Here is a 23,931-nt window from a genome sequence, read left to right on the forward strand (position 1 = left end):
CCAGTCCCCACAAGCAATATGCAAAGAGTGTCAGTGCAAGTGTAACAATGGCCCAAAGGCTTTCTCAGTGCCAGGGTTAAGCCTAGAGATTTCTTCAGGTAAAGATCTGTTGGCCAGATCCAAAAATTGCAGCAAATAAAAGGGCAGAACGCGTTCATTCACTCACTAGTATTTGAACCCTGTAGTAAGGGCTTAAGAGTCTGCAGAGTGATAAATATGGACCCTGTCAATCAGTGGCATTTATTGAGCACTTACTCTATGCAGAGCACTGTACTAAGCACAGCCCAGTAGAGTTGGTAGACTTGATTCCTGATTAAAAGGAGCTTACAGTCTACAAGGGGAGACAGATATTAAATTACATTCCAGACAGGGAATGTAGTAGAGTATAAAGACGTGTACAATGAGTGCTGTGAAGCTGAGGAACCAAAACTGTTAAGGAGTACCCAACCAAGTGCATAGTCGATGCAGAGGGGAGGACAGATGGGTGAAAATGATAGTGATAGTGAAAATGATAAATAGTGAAAATCCAAAATATCCCAGCTCTCTGAAATGCAGTTATTAATAGGCTCAGCCAAATAAAATTACCAAAGAATTAATAAAATGAACGATGTTATTTTTCCTGTTTCCACTTGCCCTCACTTGAATTAAATGGAGTTCTTCAGGGAGCTGTGATCAGTAAAATGAGTGGATTTTTATCCCAAAATAAAAGCAGCATGGCCTAGCAGAAAGAGCCCAGGCCTGAGAGTCAGAGGAACTGGGTTCTAATCCCAGCACCACCACTTGTCTGCTCTGTGACCTTCGGCAAGTCACTTCACTTATTTATGCTTCAATTACCTTATCTGCAAATGGGGATTAAATCCTACTCCCTCAGTCTGTTACTTCTATATGGGACAGTGATTGTGTCCAACTTGATTAACTTGTATCTATGCCAGAGCTTAGTATAGTGCTTGCATGTAAATGCTTAACAAGTACCATTAAAAATAAAGCTCTAAGCTCAATGTGGGCAGGAAACATGTCTACCTACTCAATTATATTGTACTCTTCCAAGCGCTTAGTTCAGTACTGAGTGTAGAAGCAGCATGGCTTAGTGGAAAGAGCACGGGCTTGGGAGTCAGAGGTTGTGGGTTCTAATCCCAGCTCTGCCACTTGTCAGCTGTGTGACTTTGGGCAAGTCACGTAACTTCTCTGGGCCTCAGTTTACCCCATATGTAAAATGGGGAATAAGACTGTGAGCCCCATGTGGGACAACCTGATGACCTTGTATCTACCCTAGGGCTTAGAACAGTGCTTGGCACATAGTAAGTGCTTAGTACCAACATTATTATTATTATCGCTCTGTGCACAGTAAGCACTTGATAAGCAATTGATAGATAAAACTCCTTTCATCCTCTTGTCATTACAATTCTCCATCCCCCTCCCCACCTGCATACACACGTTCAATGTATTGCAATAATAGCAAACATATGCAAAAAATTCATATGCCTTTTCTTCCTCTGGTCCCAGCCTTGGCCCATCTCCTCAGTCTAGCTTATCCGACCTTCCCAGCATTCCCTGCCCACCATGTGTTTCTAGAGGACCCTGCCAACTTTATCTTCCCTGATGGCATTGGCTCAACCTCAATCAGCCCAGCCTACACCTTCTCCTCAGCAGCCCCGGCCTGCTTCTATTTCCACACCCACTAACAATAACAACCTTAGTTTATGTGGAGGGCTTTTATTCCTAAAGCATTCTCATGTTACTTATCTGATTTTTGCGCTCATAGCAACCTGTGAAGTAATGTGAATGGAGCACTGGACTGAGTGCCTGTTGACTAAAAGCAGTGTCCTGGGCACTTGGGGAATACACAATAGACGAGCCACAGATCCTACCCACAAGGAGGTTTGATGGCATCCGGCCCCAGCACTGCCTCAACCCACCCAACCAACTTTGAGCCATCCCCATTCTGCTGCCTTCCTGCTCACACCCAGAGTAATATGTTTTATATCTTTTTAACTAATCAGGACCCACATCACTTCAATAGAGGGGCTGATTGAGTACATAATAATAATAATAATAATGATGGCATTTATTAAGAGCTTACACTGTTCTAAGCGCTGGGGAGGTTACAAGGTGATCAGGTTGTCCCACCTGGGGCACAGAGAAATTAAATGACTTGCCCAAAGTTACACAGCTGACAATTGGCAGAGCTAGCATTTGAACCCATGACCTCTGACTCCAAAGCCCATGTTCTTTCCACTAAGCCATGCTGCTTCTCTGACATGAGACATGAGTTTTGAGAATAATAATAATAATACTAATAATAATGGTATCTGTTAAGCATTACTAAGTGCCAAGCACTGAACTAAGTGCTGGGGAGGATACAAGCAAATCAGGTTGGACACAGTCCCTGTCCCATGTGGGGCTCACAGTCTCAACCCCCATTTTACAGATGAGGTAACAGGCACAAAGAAGTGAAGTGACTTGCCCAAAGTCACAGAGCAGACAAGTGGTGAAGCTGGAATTAGAACCCATAACCTTCTGACTCCCAGGCTCATGCTCTCTCCACTACACCAGGTTGCTTCCCAGCCCTGCCAATTGCCTATATGTGATCTTAGGCAAGTTCCTTAACTTTTGTGCCTCAGTTTCCTCATCTGCAAAATGGGGATTAAATACCTGTTCTCCCTCCCCTGTAGAACATGTACCCCATGTGAGAAAAAGGACTGTAACATAATTATCTCATCTCTACCTCAGCTCTTAGTACAGTGTTTAGCACATTGTAAACACTTATAATTATTAATCAGTGAGATGAAAGTAGCTGTCTCCAACAACCTCCTGAGATAAATTTTGAACTCATTCATTTACTCAAGCATAAAATTTAGTTTAGAAATATTCATTTTCCTTATTTCTCATACTGGTCCTGAGGACATACAACAGGAATTGAAAATGAAGAGAAAAATGGTTCTGGACCTTCTATTCCAACCCAACTGCCTCCCTCCTCCCACATCTAGCTAGGCGACGATTCACACGTTTTCTTCATTTATTCAATCGTATTTGAGCGCTTACTGTGTGCACAGCACTGTACTAAGCGCTTGGGAAGTACAAGTTGGCAACATATAGAGACGGTCCCTACCCAACAGTGGGCTCACAGTCTAGAAGCGGGAGACAGGGAATAAAACCAAACATATTAACAAAATAAAATAAATAGAATAAACATGTACAAATAAAATAGAGTAATAAATGCATACAAACATATATACATACATACAGGTGCTGTGGGGAGGGGAAGGAGGTAAGGCAGGTGGATGGAGAGGGGAAGGAGGGGGAGAGGAAGGAGGGGGCTCAGTCTGGGAAGGCCTCCTGGAGGAGGTGACCTCTCAGTAGGGCTTTGAAGGGAGGAAGAGAACTAGCTTGGCGGATGTGCGTAGGGAGGGAATTCCAGGCCAGGGGGATGACGTGGGCCAGGGGTCGACGGCGGGACAGGCGAGAACGAGGCACAGTGAGGAGATTAGCGGCAGAGGAGCGGAGGGTGCAGGCTGGGCTGTAGAAGGAGAGAAGGGAGGTGAGGTAGGAGGGGGCGAGATGATGGAGAGCCTTGAAGCCGAGGGTGAGGAGTTTTTGCCTGATAATTTAAGACACTAAGAAGAAGCTGTAGGGAGCAATTCACCACCATACCAAATTTGAACTTTGTATTAGTCACCACTAAATTTCCCTCATCTGATTAATTCAAAGCATCTTTCCAACCACTCACCTTGAATTGATATCTATAATGCTCCTGTAAGGAGGCCTTAGCATGCTCATTTTGCAAATAGAAGAAATGAAGCCAAATCAAACTAAGAGGCTCTGGGAAAGCATCTTTTGCCCTGCTCATCAGACCATATCCATCCTTAAGGACAGTATTTACAAATCTGTATTAAGATAAAAACCACTTGCCTTTAACATCACAAAATAAGATGAGCAAGTTTGTCATTGATAGATGGTCACCACACATAGAAAATAAAATCAAAGACAAAAACTATTACTCAGCACAGATAACCACGTTTTTCCTGCACACTAAAGAACAAATGGGCTTCAGCTGAAGGGTGCACAAACAGCAAAGGATTTATTGAGAGAATCCATATTTCTTTCACAGTTGGTGTCACCATATTGAGCTGACCCTAAAACACTCTCCACAGAGATGACCGGATACATTAGTAGGGCTAATTCTAGATCCATGAACATGTTACTTCCAAGTGTTCAGACCCATTAAGTCTATTTCCTCCTTGACGCAGAGGGCAGGACTTGTGGACCAGTTCCACACAGCCAGCCTACAATTACCACAGGAGTCCAGAAAATGGGCTGAAACTGCCCTGTGCTGCCACCTCCTGGTCACTTCCCAGAGTGACCAAAACAGAAATGACCCTTACAATTCACTGGCTCAAGAAGACCACTTACATTTTTGGTAATCTCTCAGTGTGTCTACATTTAGTCATAGGGAAGGCCTGTGCTCATGCGAAAACATGTCAAATCATTAATTATTAGCACCCCAAATTAGGTAAATAAACCAAATAGTTGAAGCAGAGGCTGCAAGTCCCATTCAGTGACCAATAATAATGATATGCATCAAGCATTGTGCTAAGTGTTGGGTGAATACAAAATAATCTAAAACAGTTCTTGTCCTACATGGAGTTCTGAATCTAAGACTTGGGAAGAGCAGGTACCTTATCCTATATTTTACAGATGGGTAAACAAGGGCAGAGAGAGGTTGTCACTTGTCCAAAGTTGCACCCATCCAGTAGGCCAGTGGCAGAACTGAGATTAGAATCCAGGTCTCAAATTCCCACTGTTATATTCCTTCCTCCCCATACTGCGTCCCCATTAACCCCAAAGTCAACCAAAAGGAAGCAGAGAGCCTTCAAAAGGGGCAGATTGGCATATATTGGTGATGGGTTCTAACCCTGGCTCCACCATTTGTCTGCTGTGTGACCTTGGGCAAGTAGCTTCACTTCTCTGGGCCTCAGTTACCTAATCTGTAAAATGTGGGTTGAGACTGAGTCCCACATGGGACAGGGACTGAGTCCAACATGATTTGCTTGTATCCACCCAGAGCTTAGTACAGTGTCTGGCATATAGTAAGCGCTTAACAAATGCCATAATTATTATTATTGTATACATGAAGCACTGCAAATAGATATTAAAAGAGTTGTGATGGACAACCTAATTTTAAAGACATAGTTTCATTTGGGTTCTGCAGTAATACAGGAATGACTCCAAAGAAAGAAGACTTAGGGTCATGTGAGGCTGAATCTAATAATGACCTTTTGCCATCATCAAGGCCAGAACCAAGAAATCTATTAGTCTGGGTTTATGATAGTAGCAGAGAAACAGCATGGCCTAGTGGCTAGATCATGGGCCTGGGAGTCAATAGGACCTGGGTTTTAATCCCAGCTCTGCCACTTGTCTGCTGTGTGACCTTGGGCAAGTCACTTCACTTCTCTGTGCCTCAGTTCCCTCATCTGTAAAATTGGGGATTAAGACTTGAGCACTATGCTGGACAGGGACTGTGTCCAACCTGATTAGCTTGTATCTACAGTGTCTGGCACATAGTAAATGCTTCAAAATTACCACAAATTAATATTAGCCAGTCAACAGGGAGCTCCGCTGAAATGAGCACCATGGCAAGAAGCAAACTATCTGAAAAACAAGGGGAGGAGTGGTTGGCGGAGAAAAAAAAAAAAAATCAAGCAGCTTGTGTCATCAGATCAGTTTGCCAAGACTTATACATAGAATCACTAAACTTCAATCTCCATGTCTGACTGAAGTCACAGAACACAAACTTGAGCAAAGCTTACTGCAATGAAACTAGCTCTACCTACTCAAGGAATTGCAAAGCACACGTTTCAGAAACTTGGAAAGGCCTTCCACCTCCAGTTAATCATTCTTTTGACAGGAACAGCCCTGGACTTTCTCTAGTAAGAAGAGGGGAAGTGCTAACTGACATCTCCCTATGCAATTTTTCTTCCCATTTGAAGTTTCATGATCATCGAGATTTACAATAATTTTCATTAGAGTTGGTAGTGACTTGGGAGGAAGGTGAATATGCTTAAGCTTATTTTACTGATCCAAAAACTGACACCCAGCGACCACAAATTATTTCTTTCTGGATTGGTAATGGGACCAAAAATCAGGGAAGCAGCATGGCCTAATGGAAAGAGCCCTGGCTTGGAAATTAGAGGACCTGGGTTCTAATCCTGACTCTACCACTTGCCTGCTGTAACAACTTGGGCCAGTCACTTTACTTCTCTGTGCCTCAATTCCCTCATCTGTAGAATGGGATTAAGACTGTGAGCCCCATGTGGGAAATGGACTGTGTCTGACCTGTGTTCAAACTTTAGGATGAAAGAACTGGCATGAGCCCAGTGCACTCCTTATCCATGAGCAGAGAGCTTGGAGCCAACTGCCACTGCTGCTAAACTAAAGCTTCTCATCATCATCATCATCATCATCAATCGTATTTATTGAGCGCTTACTATGTGCAGAGCACTGTACTAAGCGCTTGGGAAGTACAAATTGGCAACATATAGACAGTCCCTACCCAACAGTGGGTTCACAGTCTAAAAGGGGGAGACAGAGAACAAAACCAAACATACTAACAAAATAAAATAGGATAGATATGTACAAGTAAAATAAATAGAGTAATATGTACAAACATATATACATATATACAGGTGCTGTGGGGAAGGGAAGGAGGTAAAATGGGGGGGATGGAGAGGGGGTTGAGGGGGAGAGGAAGGAAGGGGCTCAGTCTGGGAAGGCCTCCTGGAGGAGGTGAGCTCTCAGCAGGGCCTTGAAGGGAGGAAGAGAGCTAGCTTGGCAGATGGGCAGAGGGAGGGCATTCCAGGCCAGGGGGATGACGTGGGCCGGGGGTCAATGGCGGGACAGGCGAGAACGAGGTACGGTGAGGAGATTAGCGGCGGAGGAGCGGAGGGTGCGGGCTGGGCTGTAGAAGGAGAGAAGGGTGGTGAGGTAGGAGGGGGCGAGGTGATGGAGAGCCTTGAAGCCCAGGGTGAGGAGTTTCTGATGCGCAGATTGATTGGTAGCCACTGGAGATTTTTGAGAAGGGGAGTAATATGCCCAGAGCGTTTCTGGACAAAGATAATCCGGGCAGCAGCATGAAGTATGGATTGAAGTGGAGAGAGACACGAGGATGAGAGATCAGAGAGAAGGCTGGTGCAGTAGTCCAGACGGGATAGGATGAGAGCTTGAATGAGCAGGGTAGCAGTTTGGATGGAGAGGAAAGGGCGGATCTTGGCAATGTTGCGGAGCTGAGACCGGCAGGTTTTGGTGACGGCTTGGATGTGAGGGGTGAATGAGAGAGCGGAGTCGAGGATGACACCAAGGTTGCGGGCTTGTGAGACGGGAAGGATGGTAGTGCCATCAACAGAGATGGGAAAGTCAGGGAGAGGACAAGGTTTGGGAGGGAAGACAAGGAGTTCAGTCTTCGACATGTTGAGCTTTAGGTGGCGGGCAGACATCCAGATGGAGATGTCCTGAAGGCAGGAGGAGATGCGAGCCCGGAGGGAGGGGGAGAGAGCAGGGGCAGAGATGTAGATCTGGGTGTCATCAGCGTAGAGATGATAGTTGAAGCCGTTCATCAAGTTCATCAAGTCTGAACTTCGCTCAGTTACCTCATCTGCAAAATGTAAAATGGGGATGAAGACTGTGTGCCCCCTGTGGGATAGGGACTATGTCCAGGCTCAGTAGAAAGAGCACTGGCTTTGGAGTCAGAGGTCATGGGTTCAAATCCCAGCTCAGCCAATTTTCAGCTGTGTGACTTTGGGCAAGTCTCTTAATTTCTCTGTACCTCAGTTACGTCATCTGTAAAATGGGGATTAAGACTGTGAGCCCCCCATGGGACAACCTGATCACCTTGTAACCTCCCCAGTGCTTAGAACAGTGCTTTGCACATAGTAAGTGCTTAATGAATGCCATCATTATTATTATTATTGTATTCCCTCACCACTGCTTAGTACAGTGCCTGGCACATAGTAAGCACTTAAATACCACAATTATCCCTCTAGATTGTATGCTCGTTGTGTCAGGGAGCATGTTTACCAACTCTGTTCTATTACATTCACCCAAGTGTTTAGTACACTGTTCTGCACAGTAAGCACTCAAATATCATTCATGATGACCCAATAACTAGCTTTACATCCCATTCAAGTGTTCCCAAAACCCACCCCAAAGGTACACAAATACCAGCTACTGGTGCTCCCCTCACCAATTCCAGTACCCTCCACTACATGTAACTTTTCCATCCTTAGTTAATTCCTTCATTTATTTTGGCACCTCCTCTCATTGTGAGGGGCTAGCTACCAAGAAGCCTAAATTGAAATGAATGCAAAAATAGGATTGAAACGTATCTCCCTCAAAAGCAGATTGATACGATTATCAGACCTTTGGGGAAAAGGGGCATCCAGTCTCCCCCTCACTGCAGTAGTGGGGAGGTACTTAAATGTCTGTCAATTGATTTTAAAATTATCATACTAAAAGGGCAAACACAAACAGGCCCAGTAAGGCTTTGAAAGGCACTTTTTAAAATGTCCTGTCTACTCTGTTTTTGAGCCCAGGTAGGAATAGTTTGTGTGTGGCCCCTGCCTTCGTACCTTCTTCTGACAGATCTCGCTGCTCTAACACCAATCTACCATCCCAGCTAGCTCTTCTGGACTTCCTCTCCAGACCCCCAGAGGCCCACTGAATTGCCCCTGCCCTCAAGATGCTCTCATTAGCTAGAGACGTGGTCTGGGATAAGATTAGAAAGCTGACTGGACCCGAGTTATCTTGAGGACCATATTGCTTTCTTATTACCAACCTAGGGCAAAGGTGAGGGGGATGGCAACTATATATGTCAAATAGATTCTCATTAGTCCAGGAGAATAAGGTCATGGGTTCTAATCCCAGCTCCACCATTTGTCTGCTGTGTGGCCTTGGGCAAGTCACTTCACTTCTCTATGCTTCAGTTACCTCACCTGCAAAATGGGAATCGAGACTGTGAACCTCACATGGGACAGGGACTGTATTCACCCCAATTTACGTGTATACAACCCAGCACTTAATACAGTTCCTGGCAGATAGTAAGTGCTTAACAAATACTACAATTAATACTGTTATATGTATGCCCTCATTCAATTTCTCTACCTTGCAGCCTGCCATTTGTTTCTCATTAGCACCTTCACCAGATTGGGGAGTAGGGAGGAGAGGAAAAGGCAAAAGAGAAAACACCCCAGTCACGTAAATCATCTTAAATATATAGCTATATGGCATGTAGGCATAGGTATGAGATCTCACTGAAGCTTGCCTTAACTTATTTGCATCCCTGACAAGTTAAAACAGAAAAAGATTTCCAGCCTGTGGTTCCAAATTTCAGTCAGAAGCTAACTGTTCAGCGGCTAAGTTCCAAGCCCTTGAATATCAGCATCTATAATGGAAAATGCTGACAGACGCTTAACTCCAGCAACACCACTGGGCACCGCTACAATAACTTAGCCAACTACCTTGAAGGATCAAAAATTAATAGACATGTCAGGCAGGGTGTAAGGCTTCGACCACTGCTTTTCAACTGTAAAGACTTTAGAAAAGTTAGACACTGAGGAGGTCAAGCTTTTGGTAACATAAACATAACCCTTTGATTAGGAAAGACTACTTTCCTCCTGCATTTTTTTTAAGTACAAGTAGTAGATTTTAGGTCATCCTTAATTTTTCCCTGACAATAGAGAGTGGGTCATTGACCTACATACAGCTCTATTTTATTTTTCTAACTCTTGATAACAATGGCCTGAACACCTATCTGCCACGTTCTTCTATATCCCCATATAGTCGGCAATTCACCATGGGGGCAGGACTTAAAACCTTTGAGCCTCTGAGTGACTAGGATAAAAAAAATTATCTGGGCTTCCTTCCAACCATTGAGCTTCAGAATTCAGGAGAATTCAACACACACAAAAAAAGGGATATCAGAGCTTTAATCTAGAAGCTTTTTGAAGAGATTTAAAAAAAAAAAAGTTCCAGTAAAGTTCAGTCTTACCTTCTTCACTTTAGGAGCCACGCATGCCAACTTCGTCCTATTTAGTGGAGAGTTCCTCTCCTTGACCTCTTTTTTTTACAGCAGAGATAATTAACATGGTGAGGTGAGAGGAGTCTAAATTCACTACACTTTTTCTTTTCCACTAAGGCTCGTGTGATTAGAATAAAGATGGGGTGATGTCACTTTTCCAGTTATTCTAATAAACATTATCTTTGTGTCTCTTCTTAACAGTGTCAACAGTACTAGCAGCCATAGCTCAGGTTATGAAAGTACTACAGTTATCTTTTCAAAATTATAAGCAATTCCTTCCTAGTCCAGATCCAGTTGGAAAAAATTTGGGGTAGCATTTAACCATGAATTGATTCTATGGGACTAAGGAGGTGAATTATAGTTTATGAAAGTACAGATGTAGCCTAGTCTTAACCTGGGCAGAGACAAGATAAATCAGTATTTCCCAGCCCTAACTCTTTAGGTCTGAGCTTCCACATTAGTGAAATAAAGTAACTACTTATCAAACTGACTTGGGGCAGGGAGAAATATTTGCTAAATGGAGGGTGTGTCAAATATAAATCAATGCTAAGGAGATTCCTGAAAAAGTAAATGACTTTGCATTTAAACAGTAAATGAACATGTCCCCATTAGATTCCATCCTGCTCTATTTCCAAAGGATATTTTGGGGTAAAAGGGATGTTAAAAAAAAAAAACAGGATCGGGGTGGTAAGAAGAGGGAAGGAGTGACTTTGTGAAGCTCTAAGTGCATTTTTTTCTTTCTTCATCTTCTAAGAAAAAATAAAGCAGTCAGGAAATTTTAGAATGAGGTGACTGCCACTACAGAAGAGGAATAAAGGTCAAAGGGAGAGGAGCTCTTAAAAATGGGTTCCTGCTTTCATTTAAATGCCATCTGCAAATTTTTAGGGGAGTTACCAAGCCCAGTGGCTAGCAACAACATGAGAACACAAGCAAGGCCATTACTGGGCCAGGTTAATGGTCTGTGCAGCCTGAGGTCCTATCTGACAGGGGCTTTGAAAGATATTTGGAGGAACAGGGATGAAGAATGTTGTCAGACACCCACCTTCATGTTTTGGAATGGATTATCTCATGTTTGTCATTTTTCCCCCCACCTTCAATAAACTAGCAACTGATATAAAAATATTTCCCCATCTTGGAACCACAAACTAGCTTAAACTTTAACTATGCTGGGCTTGATGCATATCCTGCTAGGATTTTTCCTAAAACAGTAAAAATGCTGAACCACAGCATAATATTTAATTTAAAGGTCAATGTATTTGTAGTTTCTTATACCTTTCCAAATCTATTCCTGCCCTCACCACCCTATCATGCCAATCATAGGTTATCTGTTCTTTCACATCAACAATTTCAGATAACTTTTTTCATGTTTTAATTCAAATCCTTTCCAAGTGAAAGAAAAATTACACACATTTGTGTAATTAAAAGGTAGGGAGGGGTAACAAGAAAAAAAGAAAAAAAAAATGTGAGGGAATCCAACCTGAAGAGCAAACCGAAAGTGTAATTTATCCTACCAAATATCCATGGGGTTATCATAAACCATTCCTCTCCACCTTCAAACCCAACTCCGGGAACAAAGGGCTAAGGGAGGACTACATAGCTTAAAAAATAAATAAATAAATACTCCCCCATAGGGAGACATAGAAAGACATCTAGAATTACGCCCAGGCAAGGTCCCATTATCCAAAACCCTGCAGTTAACCCAAAACTTTCCACATTTCACTTGAAACTCTCCCAATCTTTATCGCACACACTCTAAAATCTTTCAGCAAGTCACTGGAAGCCAGACAGTTGTACTCCCCTTTTCATGAACTACAAAATATGACATTGTTTTGTCACCATATCACTTCTGCAACTGTAACAACTTCAAGGATAAAAAGTAGCAGTAATATTGATTCAATTAGACTGGCTTATCACATTCATTTACTTACACTGAAAAATACTGATGAGACCTGTTTATCTTTAATGCCCTTCTGTTTGTCAAAAGAGATTTGGAGCTGCAAACATCATACTGGGAAGACAGAAGACATCATCCTTGCTGTCCAAGGATTTGACACAGTGTTTTGTTCGGCACTTCTTGCTTAAAATATTTCCAGGATATTCCAACAGTGGGACTGGTAAACTGAATTGCTTTCTGGAAGGACTTATTACAATGTGCCTCCTGACATATGAGAAGCATTAGAGAAGCAGCGTGGCTTAGTGGAAAGAACATGAGCTTGGGAGTTGGAGGTCATGGGTTCTAATCCCAGCTCTGCCACTTGTCAGCTGTGTGACCTTGGGCAAGTCACTTAACTTCTCTGTGCCTTAGTTAACTCATCTGTAAAATGGGGATGAAGACTGTGAGCCCCACGTGGGACAACCTGATGACCTTCTATCTACACCAGCACTTAGAACAGTGCTTGGCACATAGTAAACACTTAAATACTAACATTATTATTATGAGTTTTTGCCACCTCCAGGAATAGAGTCAAGTTGGTAAAGATGGTCATCTAGAAGGGCCCCATAATGGCAGCTATCCACCCCTCAAGTCTCTGTTCTGAATCCCCTTCTTATCTAAATTTAAGCTCACTCCCTGGAGAGATCATCCACATGATTGATTCAGCTACCACCTGTATGTGGATGACTCCCAAATCTACCTTGCTAGCTCTGACCTCTCTCCTCCTCTACAATCTCACATCTTCTCCTGACTCTTAACATCTCCAAAGGATTGTCTCACCAATACCTCAATATGTCTAAAAAGAAACTCATCTACACTCTCGAGTCATCTCCTCCACTTCACTTTCCCACCACTTAACGTCATCTTCCCTGCCGCTGAAACCCTTAGCTTTGGCATTATCCTTGTCTCCCTCCTTTCTTTTAACTCTCATATTCGTTCTATCACCAAATCCCCTCAAGTTATTCTACATTGCCAGAATCCATCCAAATGGCCACCATGCTGGTCCAACCACTTATATGCCAGTTTGACTGGTGCCTAAGCCTCTTCACTGAACTCCCTACTTCTGATCTCTCCTCTCTCCAGTCCATTCTCCATGCTGTTTCCCATATCATTTTTCCTCTCTGTATACACCTCCACATGTCTCAAAAACTGCCAGTGATTACTCATTCCTCTCTGAATTAAAGTAGAAACTCCTGACCACTGGCTCCAAGTACTCCATCAGTTTTTTCCCCTCCTGCTTATCCATTCTTCTCCCACTACACTTCAGTTCACTCTTCTGTTCCTCTCAAGCTAACCTACTCATTGCAGTTCATTCTTGTCTCTCCCACCACTTGCTGCTTGCTCATGCCCACCCCTTGCCTGGAACTCCCTCTCCCTTCATATTTGATAAACCACATCTCTGACCAACTCTGGCACTCCATTTCCTGCTAATAATAGGACTACCAAAACTATAATACTGTACTCTGCTAAGCTTTTAGTGCAGTGCTCAATAAATACCACTGATGATAAAATCACATCTACTCCACGAGGTCTTCCATGCCTAATATCTCACCTGCCACCCTATATCTCCTCTTCAAATATCAACTGCCATTTTTATGGTATTTGTTAATTACTTACTATGTGTCAAGAACTGTTCTAAGCACTGGCGCAGATACAAGTTAATCAGGTTGAATACAGTCCCTGTCACTCATGAGATTCACAGTCTAAGTAGAAGGAACATCAGATTTTGAATCTCTGTTTTAAAAGTTGAGGAAACTAAGGCACAAAGAAGTTAAGTGACTTTCCCAAGGACACACAGCAGATAGTTGGCAGAGCTGGGACTAGAACCTAGGACCTCTGACTCCCAGGGCCATGGTCTTTCCAAAAGGCCAAGCTTCACCTCTGAGTGTAATGTCCTTGAGGGAAGGGATCATATCTATTAATGCTGTTGTACTTTGCCAAATGCTTAGAACAGTACTCTGCACACAGGCAAGCACTGATTCCTCCAAGCATTCAATTGCCCCATGGGAGACTGAACACTGGAATGAATGGCAACTTGTCTAATGATGCTTCTTACACTCAACCCCAGTTCTTTCCTTAAAGGTCTTATTTATGCAATTTATTTTCACCTTTGAAACCATTACATATCCAGCTCCAGCAGTTCGTGTACTTCAGAGGAGGACATAGTCTTAAGGCTATATCAAGTCTATGGCAATTTCCAGCAACCTCTGTAAGTGGCAATCATAGGTGTTACTGTCATTCTCTCACACTATGGCTGCCTCAGTCACATTACACTATCTTGACCATAGTCTTGCAGGAAGGAAGTGGAAAAGAATGGGCATGTAGACTGGAAAAAGAGTAGGGTACATGGGGATGCACGTGGGCTCTGCCCACAAAGAAGCATGTGACTTTTGCTGAGCCTCTAGGAAGGGCCATATGGTCCTACATTTCAATCACCTCTCTATACGAAAAGCAGCATGGCTCAGTGGAAAGAACATGGGCTTTGGAGTCAGAGTTTATGGGTTCAAATCCCAGCTCCACCAATTGTCAGCTGTGTGACTTTGGGCAAGTCACTTAACTTCTCTGTGCCTCAGTTACCTCATCTGTAAAATGAGGATTAAGACTGTGAGTCCCCCGTGGGACACCCTGATTACCTTGTAACCTCCCCAGCGCTTAGAACAGTGCTTTGCACATAGCAAGCACTTAATAAATGCGATTATTATTATATATCAAAGTGGCCTCCTTATTTTTGTAAACATAGGACCACACTGCTGACATTCAGACCCAATAAACTCTTTCAAGCATCTTTGCCTTTAGTTCCCCAGATTGTATCTGTGTAATTTAGTATTTTCTTCACCAGATAAATCTTCCTGCACAGTATGAAAAACTAGATCCTTTTGACCCTCCCAAATCCCATCATCTTGGCCCAGACAAGTGGTCCATAAATCCTAAAAAAGCCTAAAATTAGTCAGAGAGTTGAGCAGCTATAGTACCTTGCCCAATTTGGCAAGTTACGTTAACTGTCCCTCACCACCTTTCTAGGTCTTTTTCACCCATGAGGTTTAAACAAACAAACAAACAAAAAAAAAAAAACACACCCAACAATCCCTTTCTCCCTGTAGAAAACCCCTAAGACCACCAGAGGGTAAGGGAAGCAGCATAGCTTAGTGGATAAAGCAAAGGCATGGGAGTCAGAGGGACCTGGGTTCTAATCCTGACTCTGCCACATGTCTGTGTGACCTTGGGCAAAGCACTTCACTTCTCTGGGCCTAATTTGCCTCATCTGTGAAATTGGGATTAAGAGTGAAAGCCCCATGTGGGACAGGGACTGTATCCAGCCTAATTAGCTTGAATCTCCCCCAGTGCTTGGCACATAGTAAATGCTTAATAAGTACCATAATAATTACTATTGTTAGGTAGCCTGAAACCAGAACAGAGATTAAGTACTGCTGGTATTATGAATGTCGGTTAACCTCATAATTTTTCCATGCCTAGTAGTGAATCCAAAATTGCTATAAGAGGTCTTCTTCCAAGGTGGTATAATTGCCTTTACTTGGCCTGAATAAGGAAAAAAGGAATGGCAGGCAGAGAGGTTGAAAAGCAATGAAGTAATTTGTCATGTTGTTTCCAAACAAAGCCAGCTAAACCAATATGGTATCTACTTAATCCTAGATTTTACGGGCTGGACAAATAGTCACTTTGACATTTTCAGATGGGAGAGATAGCCTCAGTTCCCAACAGCTTCAGCTTATACGTAGGCTGGACTTCACTGCCTTCTGCCTGTCTCATAGGATAGCATGAAGCCTGCTCACAGGCCCTTGCCCCAAGGCAGAGGTGCCAAGAAGAAGCTGGGTCACCCAGACGGTAGGCCACAGACATCAGGTGACATCTTCCCCAAAGGAAGTCCTCCACCATGTCAACTCTGCCACATATACTCCCCGACACTTGTTCTTATTGCTAACATGCTAATCAGGTTAATGGAAGGCAACAGAGAGGCTTCAGACTTCAGTGGGGGAGGGGAAACCTTGAAGCTTAACTACCACTCTTCTATTTTATATTTTTTTAATTCAGGGGAAACACCCTGATTGGACAAACTTCGATGTTTTGGATTATCGTGTCTTGATGAGAAATAGAAGGCACTTCCAGGCAGTGAAATCAGTAGTTTAGTCTGATCACACTCCAGCAAGATATCAGCATTCTTTATGCCTGTGCACTTTCCAAAGAGGTTGAGGTGTAGTTTTTTAAAATAATAATAATAATAAATGTTGAGGACTGGTAACTTTCTCTTGTTGCAAGGCAGCTGCAAAAGCACCATTCTTCCCTACTGAAAGGAACACTGGGGTTTATTGATAGTACAAAACACAGTGACAGATCTCCAGCAGATAAGGAAAAAAAAAATCTAAATCCAGATCTTTAATTCCCTCTCTTCTTTAAAAGAAGCAAACCAAAAACTCTATGGCTAAGATTTGCATTCTCTTCCTGGCTAATGATTGCCCTGAGAACCAGTACCATAGACTTCAAACAACATCAATATTTGCAAGGATCTTTTAGCTACTATGACTGACTTTCCCAGTCAGAATAACATTGAAAAATAAATGTATGGTCCCACTTTGAAAAACAAAATTAAAGCATTTTAAAGTAAATATATTGTAAGCTCACTGTGGGTAGAAAATGTATCTACCAACTCAGTTGTGTTGTACTCCCCCAAGTGCTTAATATAGTGCTCTGTCCACAGTAAGTACAATTGATTTTTTTTGGCCTCAATCATTGAGACCCAGTTGAGCTAAGAATAAAAAGGAACAGAGGAAAAACTGAAACAAGCATCAGCATCCAGGTTAAAACATCCTCTAGGCTGTAAGCTCATTGTGGGCAGGGAATGTGTCTGTTTATTGTTATGTTGACTCTCTCAAGCACTTAGTACAGTGTTTTGCACACAGTAAGTGCTCAATGGATTAAATGAATTTTAGGTAGCACAGACATACTTAAATTGTGAAAAATGGTATTTTATAAACAACCTAAAACCCAGTCTGTGAAAAGTTTTTTTTAAAACCAATTTTTCCAATAAAATTAAATAGTTAAAACTTCATTTCAAAGTATCTCCAAGTCAGTGTCACCATGCTTATAGCTACAACCTCGCTTCAAATGCTATGCCCCTTCCCCCACCCAAAAAACACATTATGTAGTAAACTTAAAAGTAGCAGTCAGTGGAAAACTTGTGATTACAACCAAATTTTTCAGGTCTCTCCTACAAGTAGAGAACTAAAGCTTTCTTTCAAAAGTGTCAGACTATGTGGGTACAGCTTCACCTCAAAATGACAGATAACCCTGAGGCTAAGAGGCCTATATATAGGTCACCAGCATTAAATGGCCATATAGTAGTCTTGTTAGGAGCCTAGTGTGGCCTTACCTAATCAAGGACTCTGTGCCTTTATCCCTAAAGCAAATTGGCAGCCACCATGATGCCGGATGGCCTTTGAGGACATCTCCCAGTGAGTCCATGTCAGTTCAAATGAGCAATGAACAAAGTCCATCTAAAATAACCCAAAATTGTGACTGAACAAGGACAGTGGTTGTTCGTCCCCTCCCCGGGTAGCAACTTGTTAAATTCGATGTTATCCCAAGAATATCAGAAGCGTCTGCAAATGAGAAGCTTGGAAGTCAGGATAATCCATGCCAAAACCCTCAAGAAATCCCAAGGAGACTTCTGGTTAGCACTGGAGGTTTTGAAACATAATCCAAATCATAGCATTTTGGTCATTCAACTCCTGTAGCTATTTAAAAAAAAAAATGTTCAAATGTCAATTCTTAACTTCATTGCCACCTTATTTCTTATTCCAGTTCTTATTTCCAGTCCTCTCTAAATACCATAGTATATATTTCTGGTATAAATTTTAAATCCAGAAGTATTAGTAATGTCTTCCCATATATTGACTTTTGAGCTTAGAAAATGATTTAATAGTAAGTCATAGTCCTAATCTCATTTATTTTTTAAATCAACTTAAAATAGTGATATTTGTTAAGTGCTTACTATTAATAGTATTTATTAAATGCTTACTGTGTGCAGAACACTGTTCTGTTTGGATGAGTACAATATAACAGACATAATATGCACCAACCACTATACTGAGCAGTGCAATAAGGGTACAGGTTCCATCCCAAATGGGGCCCAGATTCTAAGTGGGAAAGGGAGTAAATATTTAATTCTCTGTATCAACAGATGTAGAAACTGAGGTAGAGAGAAGTTGTGACTTTTTAATGGTATTTATTAAGTGCTTACTATGTGCCAAGATAATCAGGTTAGATAGCCCCTGTCCCCAGTAGAAAGTGCTCAGTCTGAGAAATTTGCTCAATGTCACACAACAGGGAAGTGGTGGAGACAGGATTAGAATCCAGGTGCCCTGACTCCCAGGCCTGTGCTCTTTCCACTAGGCCACACTGCTTGTATTATACAGGTGACATGTTAGTCTTCACCATTGTTTTTAAGTGTGTGTGCTCTTCCAGGATGAGGGCTACAGGTAAGAAGTGAAGGCAGGGAGTTGTGAAGAATAAGTAGTGGGCCAACCTCTACAAGGAAAATCTCACACACACACACACACACACACACTCACTCACTCTAGATGATGTCCCTATTTTTCCTTCACAGATGTGCCAGGATCCTGGTGAAATATGGTGCTTTAGTAGACCAACCAAGCGAGGAGTCTCAGGAAACACCACTCCACACAGCAGCTGAGCATGGCCTCCCTGATCATGTGCACCTGTACCTGAAGAATGGGGCAAGTGTGGACCCCAAGAATAGTCATAAAGAGACACCACTCAGTGTGGCCTGTGGGCAAGCCAAAAAGCTGGAGGACCAAGCTCGCTATTTACAGGTGTGCAAGTTACTGCTGCTCTATGGGGCAGATGTAAATAGCAGGGATGAAGAGGAGAAGAGCCCACTCCACAAGGCCAGCAAAAATGCCAACCATGGCTTGGTACAACTCCTGCTTAGGAACAAAGCTGACATCAATGCCATAGACTACAACGGAGCCTCCCCCATGGCTTGTGTCTTACAGAGCGCCTCCTTCAAGAGAGAGCTCAAGCCCCATCAGACAGTACAAATGCTCCTCAACTATGGTTCCCAGAAGATCTGGCCTGCAGCTTTTGAGAAGGTACAACAGGGGAAGTCTTTGAGGTGGATTAACTTTTATTTTAGCTGTGCTTGGTAGCTAGAAAATGAACAGAGCACCCGAGGAGAATTTAAGGGAGTACTGAGCCATGTTAGATTCATTTCATTTGATCAAACTGTTTCAACTGCAGAACTAGGGGACCAGGTCTTTGCTAACAAAAATTGGACTAGTAAGCTCCTTGTGAGCAGGGAATGTGTCTACCAACTCTGTTGTACCCTCCCGCATGCTTAATACAGTGTGCTCTATAAACAGGATTAACTGATGACTTATGATAGCCCAAGAAACATAAAACACATTCTCTTTTCAGATCCAGTCGAATTGGGCTGGTACCCTATTGTGAGGTTATTAAATTTCTCAGATGTAAAAACTTCACTTTCCTTGTAGACAATTACAATCTTCAGGCAAGTCTTGCACTTGGGTTCTTTGGATAGTATACGTTGGTTAAGTGGCTTTAACTAAGGAGGGAATTATTGGCCCAGGACAAATCCTGAACCAAGTTAGAAATCTCAAGTCTCTTGCGTAGCTCTGCCATTTTATACCCCTCATCACTTCATCTTCTGAGACTGGAAAATGGACCCATGGCTCACTTGATCTTCCTCATGGGGATTTGAGATCCCCATGAATTGAGCCAAATCCCTTCATGCAATGTTCTCTGAAGGTCCTAGAGGTAGACATATCTATAGCAAGAAGAGACACAGGTAGATGATAGCTGATCTATGACAAGGATGCAATTTCTAAAAATGAAAAAAGTGGGGAAGTTTCCCAGTTATGATAGCTTTGATTTCCACTTTTACCTGTGTATATAACCGTCATGAATGCAAGGGAATTGGCATTCTCTCTAGTAACGTTGTGAAGCAATATGATCTCCAAATTTTAGGAGGCATGTGACCATTACCCGGGCCCTTCTGTAAATTAAGACTGGTGGGACACCAGCATTTCACTCGGTATAGTCTGAGTCTGCAGCCAGACAAGAATATAAAAGCTCAATTGGGGCATCAGCACAAAGCATCGCTCACCAAGACATACCACGCTTCACTTAGCCTCCACAGGTCTCCTTTGCTTTAGCCCAGCCTCAAAGTCAGTCAGTCGTATTCACTGAGCACTTAGTGTGCAGAGCACTGTACTTGGGAGAGTACAATAGAACAACATAAGACATTCCCTGCCCACAATAAGCGTACACTCTAGCGAGGAGAGAGACAATAAAAAGTTACAGGTTATGTACGGAAGTGCTGTGGGGCTGGAGGGGGGGGATGAGTAAAGGCAGCAAGTCAGAGTGACACATAAGGGAGTGGGAAAAGAGGAAAAGAGGACTTAGGGAAGGCCCCTTGGAGGAGGTGTGCCTTCAATAAGGCTTTGAAGGGGGACAGAAGAGGGAGTCAATTACTGTCTCAGGGGGGTGGATTTCTGACCCTTGGCCTCGACTCTTCATCTCAAGCATGGGTTGTGTGATAATCCAGTTCAGGCAGAGATGCAGGTGTCATTGCAACAGGGCCTCCCAACTCTCTGACTCAGATTTGAACACTGTCCCAGTGGCAGTGAGGGTGTGAATATCACTTCAGTCCCATGGGGGCTGAGAAGCAGCTCGACCTAATGGAAAAAGCACAGGCCTGGGAGTCAGTGCACCTGGGTCTGTTCTTGAAAGAACCAGAGACAGAGGCCATGGGGACCACAATCCCCTGGTTTGCCCTGACCAAACGCAAAGACCTGAGTTTAGTGGCCAGTGTAATAGCAACTGGCAATTTTGAATACTCTAAACCACCGTGCACAGCCCCAGATGATGCAATATGCTTGAGCTGCATTCCACCCCTCCCAGGATCCCTGACAGGATTCCAAGAAGTCAGGACTCACCAGGTCAAAAAATAAATAAAAGGCATAGTAGCAGCCAGTTTCCATAGCCCTTCCAGACATGACACCACAGCACACTAAAGAATCCCCATGTCGCTCATGCCACAAAGGATACACCGTGAACAGGATTCAGGCTCCGTAGCAGGGCATGCACAGAGGAACAATAGAACATGCTGTCCGTGGGCAACAACCATACTTTAAATAGATTTAAAGAGACACCCACAGCGCTCAGAATTACCGAGGCAAAGGTTTCACAGCCAGCTTTTGACATAAATCACAGCCTCCCCATCCCCAGACAAAGGCGAGATCACTGTGGCATGAGGACATTAAACAACCATTGGAGCAACTCGTAGTGTTCTACTGGCAAAAATCAAAGTGGTGTCACCAATTCTGCAGACGAGCACGTCAATGGTGCCAGGTCTCTCTGCCTGGGTGACCACTTACTAGTTAATTCTAGATGCCAGGGTGGAGCTGCAGAAGGTGCAGGTGGCACACCACTGCAGCAGGGCTGGTGCAGGCCCCTCAGAGGCATGGGATATTGCACTAGTCACAGAAAATTCGCCAGGTCCCAAAGTGTGTGGGGGGAGAATAAAAACAGGGTTACCACTGAAAAGGGGCTACCCCTGTTTATACCAAGAGGAGTATTGAACTTAGGAGACAGTTACAAAGTTTCCTTATATATTTTGAGTCTCGGCTTTCATTCCTCTTAGCTGGAGTGGTAGGACAGAACTGGACCCACAGACAGACACACACTTGCATCTTTGAGCCTTTTCCATCGGGAGCTACTTGGAATCAAATGCATAGGTCTCCTGGATTTTTTTATGGTATTTGTTAAGCACTTATTATGGGTCAAGAACTGGGTTGCATTGCTCCCCATGATCTAACATCACCCACTTTGACTCCAAAATCACTTCCCAGTTGCAGTCAACTTCTCATTCAGGATGCAACTGCCATTTCCCTTTGGTTCTTTTTCCCCCTCCCACTTTAAGTCATCACAGAGAGGGAACAGGTGTGAGGTTATTTCTGTAGATCAGTTTACCAGGAAAAAATAAAAACTTTGGGGAATTCCAACCACCTGGAGCATGGAAGCAGTGGAGACTCTTAAGGTCTATCCAAATCCTTGACCTAAACTCACATTTTATATCCTGGGTGGGGTCTGAAAAAAAATGTGAATTAAAAAAAAAGTGATCTTCAAAGTAGAATCGGATGCCTAAAAGGGAGGGTGAGACTAGGAAAAGGTTAAGTGGGCTATAGCAAAGATGAAGTTGTGGTTATCAGGATGCCCTGATTCTCTCGGATGTGTGAGGAAGAGGAGAAGTGTGCAAACCACAAACATCAAGCTCCTGTTTTTCTTGTTTTATTCCTCCATCCACATACAAAGCAATGTGCCTGTGTGATTTTTTCCCCTTAATTTTCTTTCCACCGCCTCATTAGCCGATGAGAGTGTGTGTGGACGCTAATGACATCAGCGTGTCAGAATAATGTGGCAGCAGCTTCTCAGCAGCTAGCAACGAGGCAGTGAAAATTTTAAAACTATGTCGGCATAAAAATAATGAAGGCAGCCAGCTGCCTGGAAAATATAAGGGGTTCAGTGCTGCAGGATCGGGAGTGGGGGAAAGTGTGTGTGTGAGATATGGATAGAGGTAGGGTGTGTTTGTGCTGTGTAGAGGTAGGGTGCCCCAGGCGGGTGGGGGGGGGGGAGGGGGGGAGAGAGAGGGCGAGGGAGAGGGATAGAGGTAGGGTGCCCCAGAGAGGTGAAACAGTGGAGACAGAAAATGAATTCCTGAAGACAGGCAATAAGACGTCATAGTCAGCAGAACCAGAAAAAAGAAAAGCCAAAGTATGTTTTGCTTCATATGGATTTATTGTCATCGGGGAACACAACTGTTCAATAGGAATTCTGAACAGCATGAGGTCATTTAGAAATATTTAGGGTTTTTTTTTGAGAGAGAGCAAGAGGATCAGTATGGGAGATGGAGAGGTCCTTTGGGCAAGGGACAGAACACAGCTCATGGGGTCTGAGAAGGCTCAGTGCCTCCTACAAAGCATTGACTGTTTCAGCGCTAGTTTCCACAGATGTTCCAATATAAAAGAAAAAAAACTCATGTTGCCTGGTATATTACCTGAAGATGAAGATATTGTTTCTTACAATGTTGACCTCTCCTCTTTAGAGAAAAAGACAGCTTTGCCAGGTTCCCTTTGCTAATGTATGGATGAAATTTTAAGTTGTCAACGATATGAATGCTGTTGGTGGGGTGGTGAGTTCTGAAAACTCGGCCATGACCCTGCTCTATAGCTGTGGACCCGGAATTCCATAAACATCTGGTAATGAGAGGGCCAAAATGTGTTCTTTTTTGTCCTCAAAAGCAAAGGCCATGTACCTTGCAATTCTGAGAAGAATGGGGCAATTTGATTAGGGAAGTTATGATCCTTTCTTTCAAATGATCTCCAAATAACTTGGCTGAGAAGGTTGATGACGAAAGAAAAAAAGCTGCAGAAATGGGAGTTTGAACTCAGTCCCTCTAGTGATGTGTCAATTGTTTAATTCACCAAATTAGATAGAAAGCTCAAATGCTTAGCACCCATTAGACCTCAGAGTATAGAGGTTTCAGCAATGTTTAGTTGCTGGATGTAAGTCACACACATTTATTTATCCAGAGAAGTAACATGGCCTAGCAAAAGGAGCATGAGCTTGGGAGTCAAGAGACCTGGGTTCTGAACTCAGCTCTGCCACTTGCCTGCTGTGTGACCTCAGGCAAGTCACTCAGATGAAAGAACAGGCACAGAGAAATTAAATGGGGATTAAATACAGTTCTCCTTCCTCCTTAGACTGTCAGCCCTATACAGGACAAGGATTGTGTTTGACCTAATTTTCTTATATCTACCCAAGGATTTGGCACATAGTAAGGGATTAACAAATACCAAAGTTGTTATTATAA

General features: G+C 43.1%; 1 protein-coding gene across 1 annotated transcript in view; it reads left to right on the top strand.

Annotated features, from left to right (window-relative positions):
- The window catches only part of ASB18 (ankyrin repeat and SOCS box containing 18), a 42,099-nt gene that overhangs the window by 11,921 nt on the left and 6,247 nt on the right, over positions 1-23,931 (top strand). The window contains exon 3 of the mRNA XM_038749462.1: positions 18,625-19,129. Within this exon, the coding sequence (XP_038605390.1) occupies positions 18,625-19,129 (505 nt within the window). The remainder of the gene's footprint in view (positions 1-18,624; positions 19,130-23,931) is intronic.

The sequence above is a fragment of the Tachyglossus aculeatus genome, chromosome 7, assembly GCF_015852505.1.
Source record: "Tachyglossus aculeatus isolate mTacAcu1 chromosome 7, mTacAcu1.pri, whole genome shotgun sequence".
In the NCBI taxonomy this organism is placed as follows: domain Eukaryota; kingdom Metazoa; phylum Chordata; class Mammalia; order Monotremata; family Tachyglossidae; genus Tachyglossus; species Tachyglossus aculeatus.